The following is a 22,387-nucleotide window of genomic DNA, read 5'->3' as shown; positions in this document are numbered from 1 at the left end:
AGCAACCACAACTTTCTTTGGACCAGTAACCCCACCCCACATGAGATTCACAACAGCCATGGGGTGGCTAAGAGTGTTGTTATGAGCGTCTGTCACTTGGTACTGCTGACCAAGTAGGTGTTGTTCAGGGTGGACCAGTTTTTCTATCACCATAGTTACACTGGCTCCTGTGTCCCTGTAGGCCTGAACTTCAACACCATTCATTAGGGGAAGTTGCTTGTACTTATCCATATTAAGGGGACAAGCAACCAAGGTGGCCAAATCAATGGCACCTTCAGAGACTAAAACAGCCTCTGTGGTCTCCCTAACAAGACCAACCCCAACTACATTGCCAATAGTGAGCCCAGCTACACCCTTGGATTGGCTATTAGTAGGTTTCCCACCACCACTGCTGTTAAGAGGGGCACTAGAATTTGCAGCAGGGGTTGTGGTGGTGGGAGGTTTGGTGGTTTCCTTTGGACAACCGGAATCAGTTGCCCAATGGCCTTTGACTTTACACAAATAACACCAAGGCTTTTTAGGTTGATTATTGGAAGAGGATTTGGACCCACCACCCCCAGAGGATTTTTGTGGGACTGATGAAGACTCAGAATGTTTACTTTTGTCCCCACCCTTGTCAGAAGACTTACCATCCTTCTTCTTGCCATCCTTGTCACCCCCTGTTTGAACCTTTCTGTTCACCCTAGTTCTGACCCACTTGTCTGCCTTCTTTCTCAATTCTTAGGGAGAGGTCAGATCCAAGTCCACTAGGTATTGGTGCAACAAGTCAGACACACAGTTGTTCAGAATATGCTCTCTCAGAATAAGATTATACAGGGTTTCATAGTCAGATACCTTACTGCCATGTAACCACCCCTCCAAGGTCTTCACTGAACAGTCCACAAAATCTGTCCAGTCTTGAGAGGACTCTATTCTGGTGTCTCTGAACGTTATCCTGTATTGTTCAGTGGTTAAGCCAAATCCATCCAAGAGTGCATCCTTCAATACTTTGTAGTTGTTAGCTTCACTTTCTCTAACAGTAAGGAGCCTATCTCTACCCTTTCCAGTGAAAGATAGCCACAAAATAGTAGCCCACTGCCTTTGAGGGACCATCTGTACCATACAGGCCCTCTCAAGTGCAGCAAACCACTTGTTGATGTCATCTCCCTCCTTGTAAGGGGGGACTATCTCGTGCAGATTCTTGGAATCATGCTCGCTAACAGGATTACTATCAGGAATACTGCTGCTGCCACCATGGGGTACTAACCCCAACCTCTGTCTTACCTTCTCAATGTCTAGGGATTCCCTATCTAACGCCAGCTGTTGCTGTTTAAGCTTCAGTCTGGTCTCTTCAACCCTCAACTTTTTGAGTTCCCTTTTTAACAAGTTATCCTCAGGGTGGGTGGGTTGGGAATGCTTTGACACAGATGACAAATGGGAAACTTCAGAGGGGGACTTGTCCCTAACTGTCTGGACCCTGGTAAACTGGCCTCTAGGAATAAAGGATTCCCTACTGTGATGGGAACGAACCTCTATTACTACCAGCATTACTAGGTGCCCTGCTAGGGGGCAGACCCTTGTCAGAACCCTCCTCAGCTTCCTCAGGGGGTTCCTCTGAATCAGACTGGGAAGCTTCTACTAACCTCTCATTGGATGGGCCATACTGGTTCTGGTCATCCACCAGAAGCATGTTAAACAGAAACTCTTTTGTAGGGTTCTTTCCTATAACTAAACCTCTATCTACGCAGAGACTCCTTAAGCTCTTTTAGTTCAAAATGTCATAAGTAGCATTGACAGTTTTGAGAGTAGAATCTACCACAGATATGACAGCAAAAGGTTTAGAGATAGGGAGAAGAGAGAAAAAGTTTCAGAACTTTTTAAAGCGCAGAGAAAAAAAACTTCTTCTAACTTTTAGAAAACTTTTAGAAGTTTTAAGAAACTTTTTAGAACTTTGTAAAAAGTTTAAGAATAGAAAAGCAAACTTTTTCGTTATGTGTACATACACTGAACTGTTTAGTATATGATTCTCTTATGAAAAGTAAAAAATGACAAAGTGGTAAAGCAGTTACAAATACTTATCCCACCGCTGCACCACCAATGTAGGAGGCTGGCCTGGCTTGTAGTGGGTACCAAAGGTACTTACAGCTTGTGCCATGTCCAGTTATCCCTTATTAGTAGAAGAGAGGTGTTTCTAGCAGCTTAGGCTAATAGAAGGTAGCTATGGCAAAGCAGCTTAGGCTGAACTAGGAGACATGTAAAGCTCCTACTATACCACTTATATCATATGCACAATATCATAAGAAAACACAATACACAGAGTTACTAAAAATAAAGGTATTTTATTTTTATGACAATATGCCCCAAGTATCTCAGTGAGTACCCTCAGTAAGAAGGTAAGTAATATACACAAGTTATATGTACACAAACCACAATTAGGTAAGTAATAGCAAGAAAAGTAATGCAAAAAGTGTAGAATTACAATAGGTTGCAATAGGAGAACATAGGTATAGGGGCAACACAAACCATATACTCCAAAAGTGGAATGCGAATCACGAATGGACCCCAGACCTATGTGAGCTTGTACAGGGTCGCTGGGACTGTAAGAAAACGGTCAGGGTGTCCAAGATACCCCACCCAAGACCCTGCAAAGTAGGAGTAAAGTGCACCCACTACCCCAAGAGAGCACAATAGTCGTGATAGGGGAATTCTGCAAGAAGAACAAACACCAGCAGTGCACTGACAATGGATTTCCGGACCTGAGGACCTGTAAGGCAAGGGGACCAAGTCCAATAGTCACGACAGTGTCCAGGGGGGGGCAGGAGCTCAGGAAACCCCGGATGAAGGTGCAAGGAAGCTGCCTCCGGATGGAAGAAGCTTGGAGTTCTGCAAGAAAGAAGAGGACTAGGAACTTCTACTTTGGAAGACAGATGTCCCACGTCGCGATGAAGCTTGCAGAGGTGTTCCCACGCAGAAATACCGCAAACAAGCCTTGCTAGCTGCAAGGGTTGCGGTAGAGGTTTATGGGTGCTGCTGAGGACCAGGAAGGACTAGGATGTCGCCTTTGGGAGGAGGAGACAGAGGGGGCGCTCAGCAACTCAGAGAGCCCTCACAGAAGCAGGCAGCACTCACAGAAGTACCCCAACAGGCACCTAGAAGATTAGTGAACCGGAGTCCACACAAAGTTACAAAAGAGGGTCCCACGACGTCGGGGGCCAACTCAGAGGGTTGTGCACTGCAGGACGGAGTGCTGGGGTCCCAGGCTAGGCTGTGCACAAAGGAAATCCTAGAAGAGTGCACAGGAGCCGGAGCAGCTGCAAATCACGCAGTACAGAGCTTTGCAGTCTAGCGTGGGGAGGCAAGGACTTACCTCCACCAAACTTGGACTGAAGAGTCACTGGACTGTGAGAGTCACTTGGACAGAGTTGCTGTGTTCCAGGGACCACGCTCGTCAGGATGAGAGGGGACCCAGAGGACCAGTGATGCAGTCTTTTGGTGCCTGCGTTAGCAGGGGGAAGATTCCGTCGACCCACAGGAGATTTCTTCTGAGCTTCTGGTGCAGGGTGAAGGCAGGCTACCCCCAGAGCATGCACCACCTGGAAACAGTCGAGAAAGCCGGCAGGATTAGGCGCTACAATGTTGCTGGTAGTCGTCTTGCTACTTTGTTGCAGTTTTGCAGGCGTCCTGGAGCAGTCAGCGGTCGAAACTTGGTAGAAGCCGAAGAGGGAGATGCAGAGGAACTCTGGTGAGCTCTTGCATTCGTTATCTGAAGAATTCCCCAAAGCAGAGATCCTAAATAGCCAGAAAAGGAGGTTTGGCTACAGAGATAGGAGGATTGGCTACCAAGTGAGGTAAGAGCCTATCAGAAGGAGCCTCTGACGTCACCTGCTGGCACTGGCCACTCAGAGCAGTCCAGTGTGCCCCCAACACCTCTGTTTCCAAGATGGCAGAGGTCTGGGATACACTGGAGGAGCTCTGGGCACCTCCCCTGGGAGGTACTGGTCAGGGGAGTGGTCACTACCCTTTCCTTTGTCCAGTTTCGTGCCAGAGCAGGGCTGGGGGATCCCTGAACCGGTGTAGACTGGCTTATGCAGAGATGGGCACCATCTGTGTCCATCAAAGCATTTCCAGAGGCTGGGGAGGCTAGTCCTCCCCAGCCCTTCACACCTATTTCCAAAGGGAGAGGTTGTTACACCCTCTCTCAGAGGAAATCCTTTGTTCTGCCTTCCTGGGCCAGGGCTGCCGGGACCCGAGGAGGGCAGAATCCTGTCTGAGGGGTTGGCAGCAGCAGCAGTGGAGACCCCGGAAAGGCAGTTTGGCAGTACCCGGGTTCTGTGCTACAGACCCGGGGGATCATGGAATTGTCTCCCCAATACCAGAATGGTATTGGGGTGACAATTCCATGATCTTAGACATGTTACATGACATGTTCGGAGTTACCATTGTGACGCTATACATAGGTAGTGATCTATGTATAGTGTACGCATGTAATGGTGTCCCTGCACTCACAAAGTCCGGGGAATTTGCCCTGAACGATGTGTGGGCACCTTGGTTAGTGCCAGGGTGCCCACACACTAAGTAAGTTGGCACCCAACCTTCATCAGGCTGTGACTTATAAGTTACTTATGTGCAGTGGTAAATGGCTGTGAAATAACGTGGACGTTATTTCACGCAGGCTGCAGTGGCAGGCCTGTGTAAGAATTGTCAGAGCTCCCTATGGGTGGCAAAAGAAATGCTGCAGCCCATAGGGATCTCCTGGAACCCCAATACCCTGGGTACCTCAGTACCATATACAAGGGAATTATATGGGTGTACCAGTATGCCAATGTGAATTGGTAAATTTAGCCACTAGCCTGTAGTGACAAATTTGGAAAGCAGAGAGAGCATAAACACTGAGGTTCTGGTTAGCAGAGCCTCAGTGATACAGTTAGGCACCACACAGGGAACACATACAGGGCACATACTATGAGCACTGGGGCCCTGCCTGGCAGGGTCCCAGTGAAACAAGGACTAAAACAACATACATATAGTGAAATATGGGGGTAACATGCCAGGCAAGATGGTACTTTCCTACACCGCACTCACAAAGTCTGGGGAATTTGCCCTGAACAATGTGGGGGCACCTTGGCTAGTGCCAGGGTGTCCACACACTAAGTAACTTGGCACCTAGCCTTCACCAAGTGAGGTTTAGACATATAGGTGACTTATAAATTACTTATGTGCAGTGAAAAATGGCTGTGAAATAACGTGGACGTTATTTCACTCAGGCTGCAGTGGCAGTCCTGTGTAAGAATTGTCTGAGCTCCCTATGGGTGGCAAAAGAAATGCTGCTGTTCAGAGGGATCTCCTGGAACCCCAATACTTTGGGTACCTAGGTACCATATACAAGGGAATTATAAGGGTGTTCTAGTGTGCCAATGAGAATTGGTAAAATTAGTCACTAGCCTGCAGTGACAATTTTAAAAGCAGAGAGAGCATAAACACTGAGGTTCTGGTTAGCAGAGCCTCAGTGATACAGTTAGGCACCACACAGGGAACACATATAGGCCACAAACTTATGAGCACTGGGGTCCTGACTAGCAGGATCCCAGTGACACATATCAAACACACTGACAACATAGGGTTTTCACTATGAGCACTGGCCAATGGCTACAGCACCTACAAAGAACTGATAAGAGCTTAGTCAGATGCCTGCCACAGATGTGGGTCTGCTCTGGCGTCCTTCCTCCATATGACATGGGACTGTAACAAGCTACAGGAGTTCTGGATTGAGGTCATACAGCTATTACGAGTAGCGATGGAACCTTCCATCAGAGACATTTAGAAATGGGGCTAAGAGGCACCACCAATTCGCTCTCCTGGGACCAGCACTTGCCAACAAACGGGTGGCGATCCACTGGTTGCAAACTACAGAACTGACAATTTGTGAATGGATGGGAGACTTGCATGAGTGGGGCATGGTGGAGGAGAGACGACTCCAGATGGTCTGCACCTATGACCACCCTGACTGAGATTTAGAAATTTGGGCAGGTATGTTGGATAGTTTGACACAGATAGATTTACTAACAATAACAAGTCATACCATACCTGCCTCCCAGGAACAGGTGTCATCCCCAGTGGAGGACTGAGACACTACTGTGTAGTCTGGGATTGTAGGGGCTGAGTGTGCCTGGAAAGGTCTCTGTGTGTTGGGGCCCACGTGTTGCGGGTTGCTGTGACCTCTGTCTGCCCCGTACCTCCCTTTCTCAATCACCATAGTCCTTCACTAGCCCTACTATACAAAACTTCCCTTTTACCCCACCTTTGATCGATGTAGATGAGAAATACTCTATCATCTAAAAAGTGTGGTTGTAACTGTCTCCGCCAGCTGCTTGGATTTGTTTTGCTCCTTCACTGTATTGTTTTGCTACGATTTTGCTGTAGGAAGCTGGCCTGGTGTGTGGTGAGCACCTATGGTGTTATCACCTTATACCAGGTCTAGGTATCCCCTATTAGTGAGATGTAGACAGTGTCTTGGATGCCAGGGCTCTCTAGAGATAGCTGTGGATGAGCAGCCAAGACTTATCTAGGAGACATGCAACCTTATGCAATACCACTATAGTCACCCAGCACTTACACACATGAAAGAACCACCCAGTATTACAAAAATAAAGGTATTTTATTATGGTAACACAAATACTAAAATACTGTACAGGCAATACTCCACTAGGAGGTGAGTAAACACACTAATATATACACATTAGAGAAGTCAGTGATTAGCACAGAAAGCAATAGCAAACAGTAAAACAATAGAAAATAGTGCAGGCCCTAGGGGAAGACCAAACCAGATACTAAGTAAGTGGAATGTGAAAGGCAGTCCCCCGCCCAAGGAAGTGGAATCTGTAGAGAGGAGCTGGAAGAACTAGGAACCCCAAAAGGTAAGTGCTAGGGTGACCCCCAGCAACCAGGAGAGAAGCACTAAGTACCTGGTTCTTCCCCAAACCCACAGGTGAACTTTAGAAAGGGACTTTGCAAGACCCAAGCAAGACTGGGAAAAAAACAAAGGTGGATCCTGACAGAAGAGGACCTGCAAAAGAAGGGGAGCAAGTTCAGTTCAAGTTGGAGTGTCCGGTTGGGGCAGGAGCCACTACCCACCCTTCCGGAGATGCAGGACCAGTTCGATGGTGGAGGCAAGGAGTCAGCGGAAGAAGAGTTGCAGTCAGTCAGTGGTGTTGGAAAACCATCAACAAGCCTTGGCAAAGGCAAAAAGTTGCAGATGAAGAGTTGCAGAGCTGGCCGGGACCAGCAAGGTCCAGAGGATACTCCACCCACGGAAGGGAGTCCCAGGTGACCCTCAGCAGTGAGGAGAGTTAGAATACGAGGATGCAGCTCCCACAGGCAACTCACAGGCACAGGATTCGCAGTGAGGCCCACTCAGTACACCTGGAGAGGAGTCCCACGTCGCTGGAGCAGTAGGCAGGAGACTGTGCTCTGCAGGAAAGAGTGCTGGAGGCCCTGGCAACACAGAGCCTGAAGATCCCTTGGAGGAGGAACAAACAAGCCTTGATAGCTGCAAGAGTCATGGTGTACATGGGTACTGTCCTGCAGGGAGCAGCAAGGGCATACCGTCTCCTAAGTTGGAAAGCTGGTATAGAAGACCAAGGGGACCACTCCAGACCACCACCTGTGATGCAGGATCCATGCAGGATCCACGCAGTTCCGGAGGAGAGCAGTTCTATGCAGCCGGTTGTTGTTGCAGTTGATGCCTGCGGATGCAGGGAAGTGACTCCTTCACTCCAAGGGAGATTCCTTCTTGCTTCTTGTGCAGGCTGAAGACTCGTCACCCTCAGAGGATGGGCAGCCAGGGAAATGCTGCAGTGCTGGAAGGAGCCGGAGAACCAAGGTTGGAGACCAGAGTTGTCGCTGGAGTTGCAGATTGTCAGTTCCTAGAGGGTCCAGTTGCAGTTCTGGTGGCCAGGAGATGATGTATTGAATGCAGAGGAGTCCTGCTGGAATCTTTCACATCGAATCTGAAGACCCACCCTGGAGGGAGACCCTAAATAGCCCAGGAAGGAGGATTGGTCACCAAGCAGGATGACTACCTATCAGGAGGGGACTGTGATGCCACCTGCTTGACCTGGCCATGCAGATGATCCCAGGGGCCTCTAAGGAGCCCCTAGAGTGCATGGGATCATACAACCAATACTGGCAACAGTATTGGCAAATGAGTCTGACATGTTTGATATCAAACATGACCAGGGTTGGAGTTACCATTATGTAGCTGGACATAGGTAGTGACCTGTGCTCTGTACACAGGTAAAAATGGCTTCCCCACACTTACGAAGTCCAGAAAAACAGAGCTGGAGTTCGTAGGGGCACCTGTGCTCATGCAGGGGTGCCCTCACACACAGGTACTTGCACCCTGCCCTCTAGGCTAGGAGGGCCTGCCATAGGGGTGACTTACAGTGACCTGGTTCAGTATCCTGTAATGAAAGGGTGCATGCACCTTTTCACGCAGGCTACAATTGCAGGCCTGCAGACACATTTTGCATGGGCTCCCACAGATGGCATAATACATGCTGCAGCCCATGGGTACCCCTGGTGCCTCAAGGCCCTGGTTGCCTAAGTACCATTTACTAGGAACTTATATGGGGGCACCAGTATGCCAATTATGGGGTATGCAGGATCCACGCAGTTCCGGAGGAGAGCAGTTCCATGCAGCCGGTCATTGTTGCAGTTGATGCCTGCGGATGCAGGGAAGTGACTCCTTCACTCCAAGGGAGAGTCCTTCTTGCTTCTTGTGCAGGCTGAAGACTCGTCCCCCTCAGAGAATGGGCAGCCAGGGAAATGCTGCAGTGCTGGAAGGAGCCGGAGAAACAAGGTTGGAGACCAGAGTTGTCGCTGGAGTTGCAGATTGTCAGTTCCTAGAGGGTCCAGTTGCAGTCCTGGTGGCCAGAAGATGATGTATTGAATGCAGAGGAGTCCTGCTGGAATCTTTCACATCGAATCTGAAGACCCACCCTGGAGGGAGACCCTAAATAGCCCAGGAAGGAGGATTGGTTACCTAGCAGGATGACTACCTATCAGGTGGGACTGTGATGCCACCTGCCTGACCTGGCCATGCAGATGATCCCAGGGGCCTCTAAGGAGCCCCTAGAGTGCATGGGATCATACAACCAATACTGGCAACAGTATTGGCATATGAGTATGACATGTTTGATATCAAACATGCCCAGGGTTGGAGTTACCATTATGTAGCTGGACATAGGTAGTGACCTGTGCTCTGTACACAGGTAAAAATGGCTTCCCCACACTTACGAAGTCAAGAAAAACAGAGCTGGAGTTCGTAGGGGCACCTGTTGTCATGCAGGGGTGCCCTCACACACAGGTACTTGCACCCTGCCCTCTAGGCTAGGAGGGCCTGCCATAGGGGTGACTTACAGTGACCTGCTTCAGTGTCCTGTAATGAAAGGGTGCATCCACCTTTTCACGGAGGCTGCAATTGCAGGCCTGCAACACATTTTGCATGGGCTCCCATAGATGGCATAATACATGCTGCAGCCCATGGGTACCCCTGGTGCCTCAAGGCCCTGGTTACCTAAATACCATTTACTAGGAACTTATATGGGAGCACCAATATGCCAATTGTGGGGTATGCTAAGTCCTAAGCAACCAAATTTAGAGGGAGAGGAGAGAGCATTGTCACTGGGGTCCCAGTGAACACAGTCAAAACACACTGAGCAGTCACAAAGTGGGGGTAACCATGCCAAAAAGAGGGTCTTTTCCTAAAAATGCCATGTACCTGGACAACTTTAATAATGTGTCATTGAGTCTGATGTGGAATAGACCATGTGTACCGTATTCATGAGCCTTCATTTGTCCTGGTTTTAATAAACACACTTTATTTTCAAAGGAAGATTGGATAAAGGGGATTATTTGTTGAATTTTGGTGGCTTGATTTGGGCTAGATAAATATTCAGAAGTGTGTACTCCATTTGACCAATAATAATCTGATTTGACTCTTTTCCCCTTACCCCGATAATGTAAATGTCCATACTTGCTTTGATTATACGTCCCGGAATTGATCTGGGGCTTTCGTACTGATTACATTTTTCAATTACATTATAATTTTCAGCATTTCCATTTTCCATTATTGGTATTATTACCTTTTTGTGACAACTGTTCATCCAGTAGTTGTAAATTTGGAAAAATGTGTGAATTGTCAGATTAATCAAAGATGCAGTATTAATCGGATTTATGCACTTCAGCATATTATTTAGTGGATGAGATCAACTTCTCTTAGTGATAATTTCAGTTCACGAATTCCTAACTAGAAATACTGAATACATACACGGATTAATAGACAAGGAATGCTTCCCTGCAGTCTACTGGTTTTATGCCCATGTCAAGCAATAGGAGTCCAGGCAAATCTAGTCCACGATAAATAAACTCCAAGCAACTTGTGCTTTCGTACAATCTCAGAATAGAAGGCTGCACCAGTGATTAATGAGTGCTAATCAAGTTGAGTTTAATTAAGGGCAGATTAAAAAAAACGAAGGTTTGAATTAAATAAGTTAAAAGTAAATAATAAAACTCAACAAGGGCTCAATTCAACTCACCAACTTTGGAGCAGCAAGACGCACCACAGTTGTGGCCTTCCCTTTCCCCGCACACAGGGCCACAGATCACCTGCCATTCTCGAGGTCCTTAAAATGGTGTTTCTCCAAATTTGTGTTTTGCAATAAAAGGTATGAGTGACCACCCAAACACCCAGCTTCCCAGGAGAGGAGGTCGACTTGGGGCTGTATCATGTCTGTTGTTTGCATAAGCGCCCTCAGCATTCTTGGGACACCACCCGATTCAGGCCAACACCCGCAGCATGGGTTTCATGAAACTCTGACTCGTCGATGTATACTCCAACACTGACTGGTCAAAGACCAGACCAAACCAATCCAACCAGACCAAATTCCAAAGACGATCAGTTGATTCGAATACCTGCAGAGGACCACGCACTGAACCATTCCATGTCGGGATCAGAGGGCACAGGTGTGGTAGCTGCTTCCATTGCTCAATGCATGGAGTGATGAGTAGAGTGAGCAGCAACGCACAAACAGAATGGCAGTGTTGCAACGTGGGAGGAACAGTAAGGAGCTTAGTGCTGTGTCCCAATAACATTATAACTGCAAATCAGTGGCCACCATGTACGACACAGAAACACCTCCCACATAGGGTCAGAGCACACAAACACCTTCCAACCATCCACCAACATGGTGTAGCATACTACCCATGAGGAAACGCACGTCAGTGCCCCACACGAAATTAGTAAGCACTATACAAATATCATTATACAATACAATACAGTGTACTTGTCTCAAGTGCTTGAGTACAGGTATCGAGAAGTTACCTGTTGGAAATACTTGTCGCAGTTGATATACTCCTTATCATGTGAATCCTGAAGTTTATTGGTTTTGATGTACTGCCAAAGTGCTTGGATGATAGCTGACCGGGTCTGTGTGTGGATTCCAAGAAGGCGAGCTAGGCGGGGATCCAACTTAAATTGTGGAGGCTGCTCAAAGGAAGGCGTGGAAGATTAATTAGTGTGAGGGCACTGATTTAGCAGATGTTGCAGCACAGTTTTAGCAGTTATGATATTACAGTATTGCGAGATATAAACCTTTAAGGTACAGAATATATTAACAAGAACATTTATATTATTCACGTAAATAATAACACAATTCTCTTTATGATTATTTGATCAGAAGAATTAACAAACCAGAGAGGGTGGCACATCAAAGGGCAGCCACCGATCTTTCAGCTGAAATTGCACACATACGCCAAACTCTAACAAGAAAAATAAATCGTAAAGATGAATCTTTCCTGCATCTCCTGTATCGAGAAAAAGGCAACTCACTACACATCAATAATTATAACAGTAACTTGTTTTATTCAGTCATCCATACCACACTTCTGCCTTTTCTATATTTTGGGGTCAACTACTGACCTGTGAAATAGGAGAACATAAGAGTGACCAGATTTTTGAAAAGCAAAAGCATGACCTTGCACAAGCAAAAAACAGAAGGGATAAAATTGTGCAGCAACTATAGGGCACAGAATGACTTAAATGACAGCACTTGCCAACACAGAAAGCACATATGATGAGGCACTATGGCTAATTGTTGGGACAGGAATCTTTCTTGTGCAGTATACAGGTAGCTGTTTGGAACACCCAAATGTGTGTGAGTCTGGTACCGTGTTTTTTTCTTTGGTCCAGCCAGCATTTTAATCTAGAATGTATGCGGAGAGCTATGCCAGCCGATGATAAAGGCAGTCAGAATGTGTTTGGTAACCTATGAGGGGGCAACAAGCATACTCTCTTTAGCAACACAGCACTATTATCCATGTCTTGGGCTGATGACATTCAGCGGTGAAAGCAGCATTACTGATTTTACAGATCTTTAGTACTAGGGAGCCTTTCTGCCTGACTCAGAGAAATGCAGTCTGCCATCTTTACTCGGGTAAAGTTCTGCTAGGATGTGACAATCCGGTTCTTGTGTTCATATGTTCATATGTGTAGCGTCAGTGTGACTGCTGTGACGAGTGGGATGCATTTCGGATGTGCCCCGGGTTCATCATAACACAAGACTGAGGGTGCATGCAGATTCCTCATACAATAGGAGTGCACTGACGGACATCCTGCGACCGGAGGCAGAGACTCAGAAAGGATAAAGAATAAGGTGACTTTAGAAATTCCCTTAGATCTTTTTTTCCAGGAGATTGCTGAGTAGTCCTCCGTGAGCACTGATATTTGGAGGGTGATATGAGGGAGAGGGGGTCAATTAGCATATTCTGTCATTAAATTGAGGATATTTCTAGGCCGGCCTACCACCGATTACCATTTCAGAATGGCTGATAATAGCTAGCAGCAGAAATGTCACACTTCATTGGCCCTTGTTTTGGATACTCTTGCTTGGAGTCAGCATCACCTTTAACAGCTGTGAGAGCTATCATCTTGCAGAAAGGCTTTTATTTTTGCATAAACTGTAATCTATGGCTTGTATTCTCTCTTGTGGACATTGGGTGTGTGGTAAGGTCTGTGACTTTTCATTTTATCTAGAGCCAGGATACTTCCTAGGAAGTGGATGTTTGTGCTTCTAGACATGGTTTAATCAAGTTAAATCACATCAAGGTTTTGCCTGTAGTACAGCCAGAAAATATTTGACAAAGAACCACTCCAAACCACTGCAGAATCTTCGCACTGCAGTTGCAATTCATATCTGGAAAATAAGTATAAAAGTATAAAAGTGGGACGTGAACCTTCCCACTTTGTTCCAGTCCCAAGTTCACCAAGAAGTCTGCACTCCATAAAATACTTGAACTGCTGTGAAACCAGGAATGGTGTCTGGCAGCCAGTATACCAGAGGTGAGAGGATATAATCTGACGACTGTGCAACGTCCTGCAGAGGTTGTGGGTCTGTCTAGTGTCTACAAGCCTGCCTACTCAGAGAGAAGGAGCGCTCTTGACCCTTCCGGAGAACAGCCTGTCCAGAAGAAGCTCAGTCATTTTCCCAGGGCGAGAAACACCCAGAAGGAGCAGATCTGAGTGTAAGAATTAGCCTGGTGCCAACCTGAATTGAGAGCGGGTCCCCCAGCTTCCTTGTGTGGTTTATTTGGTGAACTATGTAAAGTGAGAGCATCGACGACATCAGTGAGTTGTCTGGCATCTCCGCCATGACCTGATAGGCCAGCTGCCAATGAACGCAGTAACCCCATACTGCTTCAGCCAAATTGTACAGTGATGGCTGAGAGGCTGCACCAGCCCGTCAAAGACAACTGCTGATCCTGACCTTCTGTGCAGCAATCCCAACCTGACCACAGAGGCAGACCACCTCCTCAACCCTTCTTCCGCTGCTGGATATCTTTGCCGTGTGACTGTGAAGAGCATAGGTTGACTGCTAAACCCAGCATGCAACTCTGATGCGACTCGAGAGGTGGGCCTACATTCCCGACCAGGCTCCTGATGCCACCATACTTTGCCATGTTACTGTGAAGAGTACAGGCAGACTTCTGACACCGGCTTGTTGCGCTGGAACTCCAACTTGATCTAAGGATGGGCCTGCCGTAGTGACCCTACTCCCACTGCTAGAGGACTTTGGCGTGTGACAACGAAGAGTTTTGGTGACCGCCAAACCCTGAACAGCGCTCCATCCAGACAGGTAATTGAGGACATTGCCTGAAAGACTTAGAGACTGTATCTTGCCCAAGAATCCAACATTTCAACCTGGCAAGTGGGCCACTGAACTCTAAGCAAGGTACGAGACTCAAGTGACCTCCACATCCCTCACTAGTGATTTTACAGCCACAGAAGAATAATGCTCCTATAGAGATTGGTGGGTGCTGCAGCCTTTTCAGGATATCACCGTAGTAGGGCCAGGATCACAATCCCTAATCAGAACTTCAGGCACCAAATAGTTATAGCCCATAAAAGTTACAGCTTACAGTGAGTAGAAGAACCCTGCAACTGAACCCTTTTACTGTGTGTAGTACTACTTTTTATCATGCTATTAGAGAATGTCTGTTTTTACAAAAACAAAACACTGTTATGGACAGTATTTTATTGTGTCTATGGGTTGATTGTTAAGTTCTGAGTTCTTGCCGCCACACTAACTCTCTAAACCATCTTTCACCCAGACAATGCCCAGGCAATACTGAGGGTCAAGTAGAGAAGGGGGGCTTAACAGCAAATGACTCCCACCACCGTGGCTAGCACCCAATAACGTCTATCTGCCCGGTAGCCCCCAAACAATATCTGTAAGTAAGTAAATGCAACCTTTGCACACAGAACCCTCTCTGTTATTTAATTTTTTTTCTGGTAAGGGTCACCCTCTCCCTAGACCAAACGCCTTTGAGTTGCCTCACTGTAATATTTCATAGTGTACAGCAGCTAAGAATCAAAGGACTGATGTACATAGCAATTTTATGGTCGCATGGGTCAAATCGGACCATTCACAACTATAAAATGGCACTTTTAAATCTGTAAAACCCAAATTTCTGAGTAAATACAGAATACAGAAAGGGTGTCCATTCCAAATACAGATTCCTTATGTCATGTGTTAATGGTTTGCAAAGGAAATCGTGCTGCAGAACATTAATACAGTGGTTCCCAACCTTTTGACTTCTGTGGACCCCCACTTTATCATTACTGGAACCCAGGGACCCACACTGAATCATTATTGGAATCTGGGGATCCCCAGTGAATCATTATTGGAATCCGGGGACCCCCCACTGAGTCATTACTGAAAGCTGGGACCTAACCTGTTAATATTATTTAATTTTCTAAGCAGGCGCAGACCTCGTGAGGAGGCTTCGCGGACCCCAAGAGGTCCCCGGACCACAGGTTGGGAACTACTGCATTAATGCATTACCACCAAGTCAAAGAAGGTGGCAACAATTCACAAACATGAAGCAGTCCACAAAGGGCCCCTTCTGCTTTGTGAATGTGGACAAAACATTTTTTAAGAGCATGCAGTGGTCTCTAGGGTCACTGTGTGCTTCTAAAAAATGGTTGTACATTTTTTTATTTTATTTTTTTAATGCATCCCATTTTCCTTTTAAGAAAACGATTTGAACTTGTATTTGGAATGCAATAGGTCTTGCATTTTCTTGCGTTAGAGCTCTTGACATTGTAACTTCATAACTGGACTTTCCTTGCCACATAAAGTGGTCAACCCTGCCTCATAATTTCGTCTTTTCCTGCCATATAATTCATTAACAAGTCCTCGAACAAGTGAAAGTGATGGGCGTGAGGTTGCCTATTTTCGGGGAGCTTTACAATGATGGGATATATTCGTCCTCAATTTTGGTTCAAAGCTAAATGTTTGTAGCCACTTCTGTAGTGTCGGTGATAACCGGAACTCAGCAAAATAATGACACACGAACACTGTACTGGGGTTTTTTCATTGAGCCCCAGTGAGCGGTGTTCGATGTGCTCCACGCCGTCTCCTGATCCGGTCATCCCGTTGTCACACACGAACCCCGTGCCCTGGGCTCGCTTTATTATATTGCCTCAGTCACATGACCTGAGGCAAGGTCCAATGAGGCTATAAACTGAGGGGGAACTGTCAATGCAGAACCCACCATCGCCCCCTCCATACTTTCCTGTAATGGTAGTGCCCAGCGACCAGTTTCTTCACTGGCGCGACACTACATTCCTCCCAAAAATCAAACACAGAACGACACAAATTACAGATCTCTTGAACAGCTACTCATCAGTCACATGGTCACACAGCTTCACTGAAGGAGCAGGATTACTGCGCAGATAGTACCTGGTGCTTTCAGCTCTTCCCCTGCTGGCACTGAGTGTCTCGTAAGCGGGTGTACATTCTGGCACAGCGTCGGGCAGGTTGTCATCAACTGTCTTGTGACAGGACATGTCATTGTCATCATAATCCTCGTCCACGGATGGCTGACCACCCACTGGCTCCGAGGATACTTCCACTGGACGAGATGCATTAGGGGAGCAAAACCTTTTAAACAGCGACACATTACGAGTCACTAAATCCGTACCACGTCGCGCTACTATTGAAGATCCATGCCGCTTCACGACTCGCCACGGGGCAGGGTCAAAAGGCATGCGGAATTTAGTACCCAGGAATAGCTCTTTGGGCAGTACTAGATGACCCACTTTGAGATCTAAGTGTTGCGCTCTTCTGCGAATGCTGGCATATTTATTGTTGGCCAAATGCCGTTCATGCGCTTTGTCTGGATCCACAGAACTAGGAACCCAGGACTGGTGGTGTGGTATCGAGTCAACAATTGCTCTTCCAAAAATCACATGCCCAGTGCTCTGTTGGTTGTAGAGTGAAGGGTCTGACGGTAGTTCCTCAGGAACAAATATATTGCGTGCTCAACTGGCTGCCCACCAGCATGTGCAATACGTATTACCTTGTTCCATGACCTCATAAAACATTCAACTTCACCATTAGCTTGTGGCCACCGTGGGGTGATCCGCTTATGCCGGACACCAGCGCTCTCTAGATACCCAGCTAACTCTTGGCTCTGAAAGGGTGGACCAATGTCTGTTTTGATTTCTACGATGAGTCCATGGGTGGCCATGATTTTCTTGATGCGGAGAATGACTATCTCGGACGAGATAGAGGGGAGGACTTAAACTTCTGGATATTTCGAAAAGTCATAAATCATGACCATAGTATGCCAACCATCCGGTAGGCTCCCAAAGTCTAGGCTGGCTGGCTGACTTCCATGGTGATGTAGGACCCGGCTCCGTTTCTACTGGAGTTGGTCGGCTAGGTTCCCTTGATGCTTGACACCATTCACATGTTTTCACTGCACTTTCCACCAACTCATCCATAAGTGGAAATCATACTTTGGACCTTAGCCGATTTTTTGTCTTAACAATTCCTTGATGTCCATTATGGGCGAGCTGTACTACCCTGGACGTGAGAGATGTGGGGATTACCAGCCGGCACCCTCTAACGAGACACCCTTCCACATTTACCGTTGGCTCATCTTGTACATGACATAGGCTCCCTAGTATGCTCTGAGCAGATAATGTCATGGTCGAGAGTTGTCTCTTGACTTGGAACCATCGATTGCCCCTTATGGCTTGCAGAGCCTTCTCGAGGCAATCATCTTCGGCTGTTGCCCGGACTACTTCTTCCACTGAAAGAGGCAGTGGTCTGGACCTGTCGGAAATGAGTTTGACGTATTCTTCAGTTTCTTCCACGTCACATACTTCATGGTGTGAGGCTGCTCGGGGATGTCGGGAGAGGTAATCAGCGGGGTTGTTGGATCCTGGACGATATTCCAGTTGGCACCCATAGTCCTGCAGTAGGAGCATCCATTTTTCGATTCTTGGAGGGGGCTTGGAGGCAGTGCTGTTGAACAGAGGTATGAGGGGATTGTGGTCAGAGGTTACCAAGAAGGGGCGTCCATAAACGTAGATGTGGAAGTACTTGCATCCCCAGTGGACCGCAATAGCTTCTTTTTCGATTTGGGAATATCTCTGTTCTGTCTCCGTGAGGGATCTGCTGGCGAAAGCTACCGGAGCCCAGTCACCGTCATCTTGCTTTTGGAATAGCACAGCACCCAGAACTTTTGGGCCAGCATCAACAGCGATTTTGGTGTCTCCCTTTGGGTGAAAAACCGTAGGATGGTGTTGATAGACAGGGCGTCTTGAACTGTCTCAAATGCCTGTTGCTGACTTGGACCCCAGGGTTCTGACGACTTGGTCAGCATTCTGAGGGGTTGCGTGAGTGACACTAGATCTTTAATAAAATAACCACAATAATTCACCATCCTGAGGAAACTTCGGACTTCCGTTACCCAGGAAGTGAGGGGGAGCGTTCTTGACATCTTGCACCTTCGCTGGGTCAGGTGCTACCCTGTTGCAGAGAACACGTACCCAAAGAACTGTATCTGATTCTTTAGGAATTCGCACTTTTAACAGTGAAGCGTCAAACTTGATTCTTTTATCCTCTGTAGGACATCCTTGGGTCTGGAGTGGTGTTCTGCTAAGGTTGGCGCATGAATTAGTATGTCGTCACTGACATTGCTGGTGCCTGGCAAACCTACTAGTAGCTGCTGTATGGTATTTTGAAATACTTCGGCTGCGCTGGATATTCCAAAACTTAAACGCTTATAGCGCCTCTGGCCCACATGTGTGGAGAAGGTTGTGATGTAGTGTGACTCTTTAGACAGCACTAGCTGGTGGTAACCTGACCGAAGGTCTAGCTTTGAGAACCAACACGAACCACTTAATTCTTCAATTATGTCATCTATCGTGGGTGTTAGGTATCTCTCTCGTCGGATGGCTATTTTGGGAAGGCGCATGTCGACACAGATGCAGACTTCACCGGGTTGCTTTGGCTTCCGTGCTACTACGACTTGGTGATACCCACGGCGTTGGTCCAGTCACCTTCTCAATGATGTCAGCCCTTTCAAGCAGGTCTAGCTCTTTCTCTACTTGTGGTCTGAATGGAAGGCTATACGTTGATGACGTAGGGCAACTAGTTGGACTGTGTGGTCAATGTGTAGTTTTATCTCTTTGTTCTTCAAGCACCCAATCCCTTCAAATACTCTGTGGTATTGTGTAAGGAGCTCTTCCACTGACTCTTGATGTATGCCAAAAGCGAAAACGACCACCTCTAGCTCCTCTGCTGTTTTACAACCCAACAACATTCCATGTCCTTTTTCAGCCACATATACTTTAGTACTGACAGTTTTAGCTTCATATGTGACGGTCGTGTGAAACACTCCTCTCAAGGCTAATGCTGTGTTTTGTCCGTATACATATACTCTGATTTCTGCTTTGCTTAGAGTCGGGAGTGGGCTCATTTTAACGTACTCATTGGCTGCAAGGATGTTTATTGATGCTCCTGTGTCCACAACTGTTAAGATGTTGTGATTACCCACTTCCCACTTTGACCTGACATTTGGGTAATTCCTTTGACGACTGCATGGTGTTCCCTATTGTGAACAGGGAGTGAATGACGTGTTCCTCTGGCTCGTCATCATCCATATCGCTTCAGTGTTCTGATTTGCTTGTCGTCGCGTTGATGGATGCCTTCTCTGTTCGTGTTCTACTTTGACGAAGTGATTCCGTTTCCCACAACAAACACATGTCTTTCCTTTCACCGGACATTCGGTTAGCTTGTGTGACGGACCACCACAGTGGTGGCACTCAGCAAAATAATGACACACGAACACAGTACTGGGGTTTCTTCATTGAGCCCCAGTGAGCGGTGTTCGATGTGCTCTGCACCATCTCCTGATCCGGCCCTCCCGTCGTCATACACGAATCCCCCCCCCCCGGGCTCACTTTATTATATTGCCTTGGTCACATGACCTGAGGCTATAAACTGAGGGGGAACTGTCGATACAGAACCCACCATCGCCCCTCCATACTTTCCTGTAATGGTAGTGCCCGACGACCAGTTCCTTCACTGGCGCAACACTACAACTTCTTTTTCCTTTTGTGTGTTTTTTCACGATGATGCCCATGGCAACCGTGGCGCTGTGAATCGGCTTGCTTACGTGAAACTGTTTTACTTTTAATTTTCAGTTTATGTTCAAGAAAAGTCTGGTTAGGAGTTTACAACGCTAATAGCTCAAACTCGAGCAAATGCGAGACCCACTGCATTGCAAATGTTTGTTTTTGCTTGTTTATGGCTTTATTTACATATAGACTGTACATCTGTATTTAGCTTCTTTTATCAGTTGATTCTCCTAGGGCCTTGGGGGTGCCCTTTCCGCCGAGATATTTATGGCACCTAATAAATACCAATAGTGCTGGGCAAAGTATTCCAGAAGTTATAAACCTCTCTGGCTCTCAGCAGGCACTGGATAAATGGAAAACATGCAGTTCCTACACATATCTGTATTTATTGTCACTTGTAACCAGGACATTAGCATGAATCTGGGGTTTTCTTATTTTTCTTGGATAGTGGAGTCTTTGTACCACTAGATGGAGCCCGGGATCCAAAGGTCGACATAGGCGCACAAACATAGTGTCCCTTTTTCAGTAAATAGCGCATGGGCACCCTTATCTGGGTTGCTCCTGATTTAAATAATCAGCAATGCTAGTGGCTGGGCGAGGACTGAGATGGTATACAGAATCGTGGAAGAGTCTTGTTTTGTCTCAGAGCACACATTTATAGAGCTCATGCAATGGTTTGTTTATAAATTGTCTAAGGGGAAACAGGTCTTTGTAATATACAATTTGTCTAAAGAATTAATAGAAGAACTTCCTTAAAAAAAAAAAAAAAACTTTAAAATCAAGGCACAAAGTAGAGAAAGGAACAAGCTGCACTGCCTGTCAATCAAGGAATTCTTACCAAGAGGCTCGGTATATCAATCAATCAATCACTTGTAAAGCGCGCTACTCACCCGTTAGGGTCTCAAGGCGCTGGGGGGGGGTGGGTTGCTACTGCTCGAATAACCAGGTCTTGAGGCGTTTCCTGGAGGTCAGGAGGTCCTGGGTCTGTCGTAGGTGGACGGAGAGGGAGTTCCAGGTTTTGTCAGGGAGTTGTGAAAGGGATCTGCTGCCGGCTGTGTTTCGATGGATGGGGGGGCACGGTGGTGAGAAAGAGGTTGGTGGAGCGGAGGTGGCGGATGGACACGTGGAAGGTGAGTTGCTCGTTGAGGTAGGCAGGGCCTGTGTTGCAGAGAGCTTTGTGGGCGTGGATGAGGAGTTTGAAGGTGATCCTCTTGTTCACGGGGAGCCAGTGTAGGTCTCTGAGGTGGGCTGAGATATGCTCGTGGCATGGGATGTTGAGGATGAGGCGTGCGGAGGCATTCTGTATACGTTGCAGTTTCTTCGGGAGCTTGGCCATTGTTACAGCATGGAGCGCGTTGCTGTAGTCCAGTCTGCTGCTGACGAGGGCATGAGTGACCGTCCTTCTGGTTTCGATGGAGATCCATCTGAAGTTCTTGCGAAGCATGCAGAGGGTGTTGAAGCAAGAAGATGAGACAGCATTGATTTGCAGGGTCATGGTGAGCGATGAGGCTAGGATTTAACCTAGGGTGCGTGCGTGGGTGGTGAGAGTTGGTGCAGTTCCTATGGTGGCTGGCCACCAGGAGTCGTCCCATGCGGAGCGGTTGGAGCCGAGGATGAGGATCTCAGTCTTGTCTGAGTTCAGTTTGAGGCGGCTCATCTCCATCCAGTTGGCGATGGCCTGCAGTCCATCGTGGAGATTGGTCTTTGCAGTGGCAGGGTCCTTGGTGAGTGAGAGGATCAGCTGGGTGTCGTCTGCGTAGGAGACGATGTTGAGGCCGTGATATCGGACGATGTTGGCGATCAGAGCCATGTAGATGTTAAAAAGAGTTGGGCTGAGAGAGGATCCTTGGGGAACGCCGCAGTTGGTCTTGGTGTCTTCAGACAGGAAAGGAGGGAGGCGGTCTCTCTGAGTTCTACCAGAGAGGAAGGATATGATCGAGTCCAGGGCCTTGTGGCAGATCCCAGCTTCGTAGAGTTGTGCGAGGAGGGTGTGGTGACAGACGGTATTGAAGGCTGCCGGGAGGTCTAGGAGGATGAGGACAGTGGTTTCACCTTTGTCGAGCATGGTCCTGATGTCATCGGTTGCGGTGTTGAGTGCGGTCTTGGTGCTATGGTTCTTACTTAATCGGGACTGGGAGATGTCTAGCGATCTGTTGTCCTCCAGGAAGCGGGTCAGTTGGCAGTTGACGATCTTCTCGATGACCTTCGCTGGGAAGGGAAGGAGGGAAATGGGCCGGTAGTTCTTGAGGTCTGCGGGGTCCGCCTTGGGTTTTTTAAGTAGGGTGTTGACTTCAGCGTGTTTCCAACTCTCCGGGAAGGTGGCGGTCTCGAAGGAGCTGTTGATGATCGTACGGAGTTGGGGGGCGATGATGTGGCTTGCTTTGTTGAAGACATGATGGGAGCGGGGGTCGGAGGGTG

At 47.4% G+C, this 22,387-nt stretch overlaps 1 protein-coding gene across 4 annotated transcripts in view; it reads right to left on the bottom strand.

Moving 5' to 3' along the window:
• Nucleotides 1-22,387, bottom strand: part of SMARCD3 (SWI/SNF related BAF chromatin remodeling complex subunit D3) — a 2,604,506-nt gene that overhangs the window by 1,044,592 nt on the left and 1,537,527 nt on the right. For all 4 annotated transcript variants that reach the window (XM_069210707.1, XM_069210708.1, XM_069210706.1 and 1 more), the window contains one exon: nucleotides 11,360-11,521. In XM_069210707.1, coding sequence (XP_069066808.1) covers nucleotides 11,360-11,521 — 162 coding nt within the window. The remainder of the gene's footprint in view (nucleotides 1-11,359; nucleotides 11,522-22,387) is intronic.

The sequence above is a fragment of the Pleurodeles waltl genome, chromosome 10, assembly GCF_031143425.1.
Source record: "Pleurodeles waltl isolate 20211129_DDA chromosome 10, aPleWal1.hap1.20221129, whole genome shotgun sequence".
NCBI classification, from domain to species: domain Eukaryota; kingdom Metazoa; phylum Chordata; class Amphibia; order Caudata; family Salamandridae; genus Pleurodeles; species Pleurodeles waltl.
Note: the sequence above shows the minus strand (reverse complement) of the source record. Positions and strands in the feature narration are given on the sequence as shown.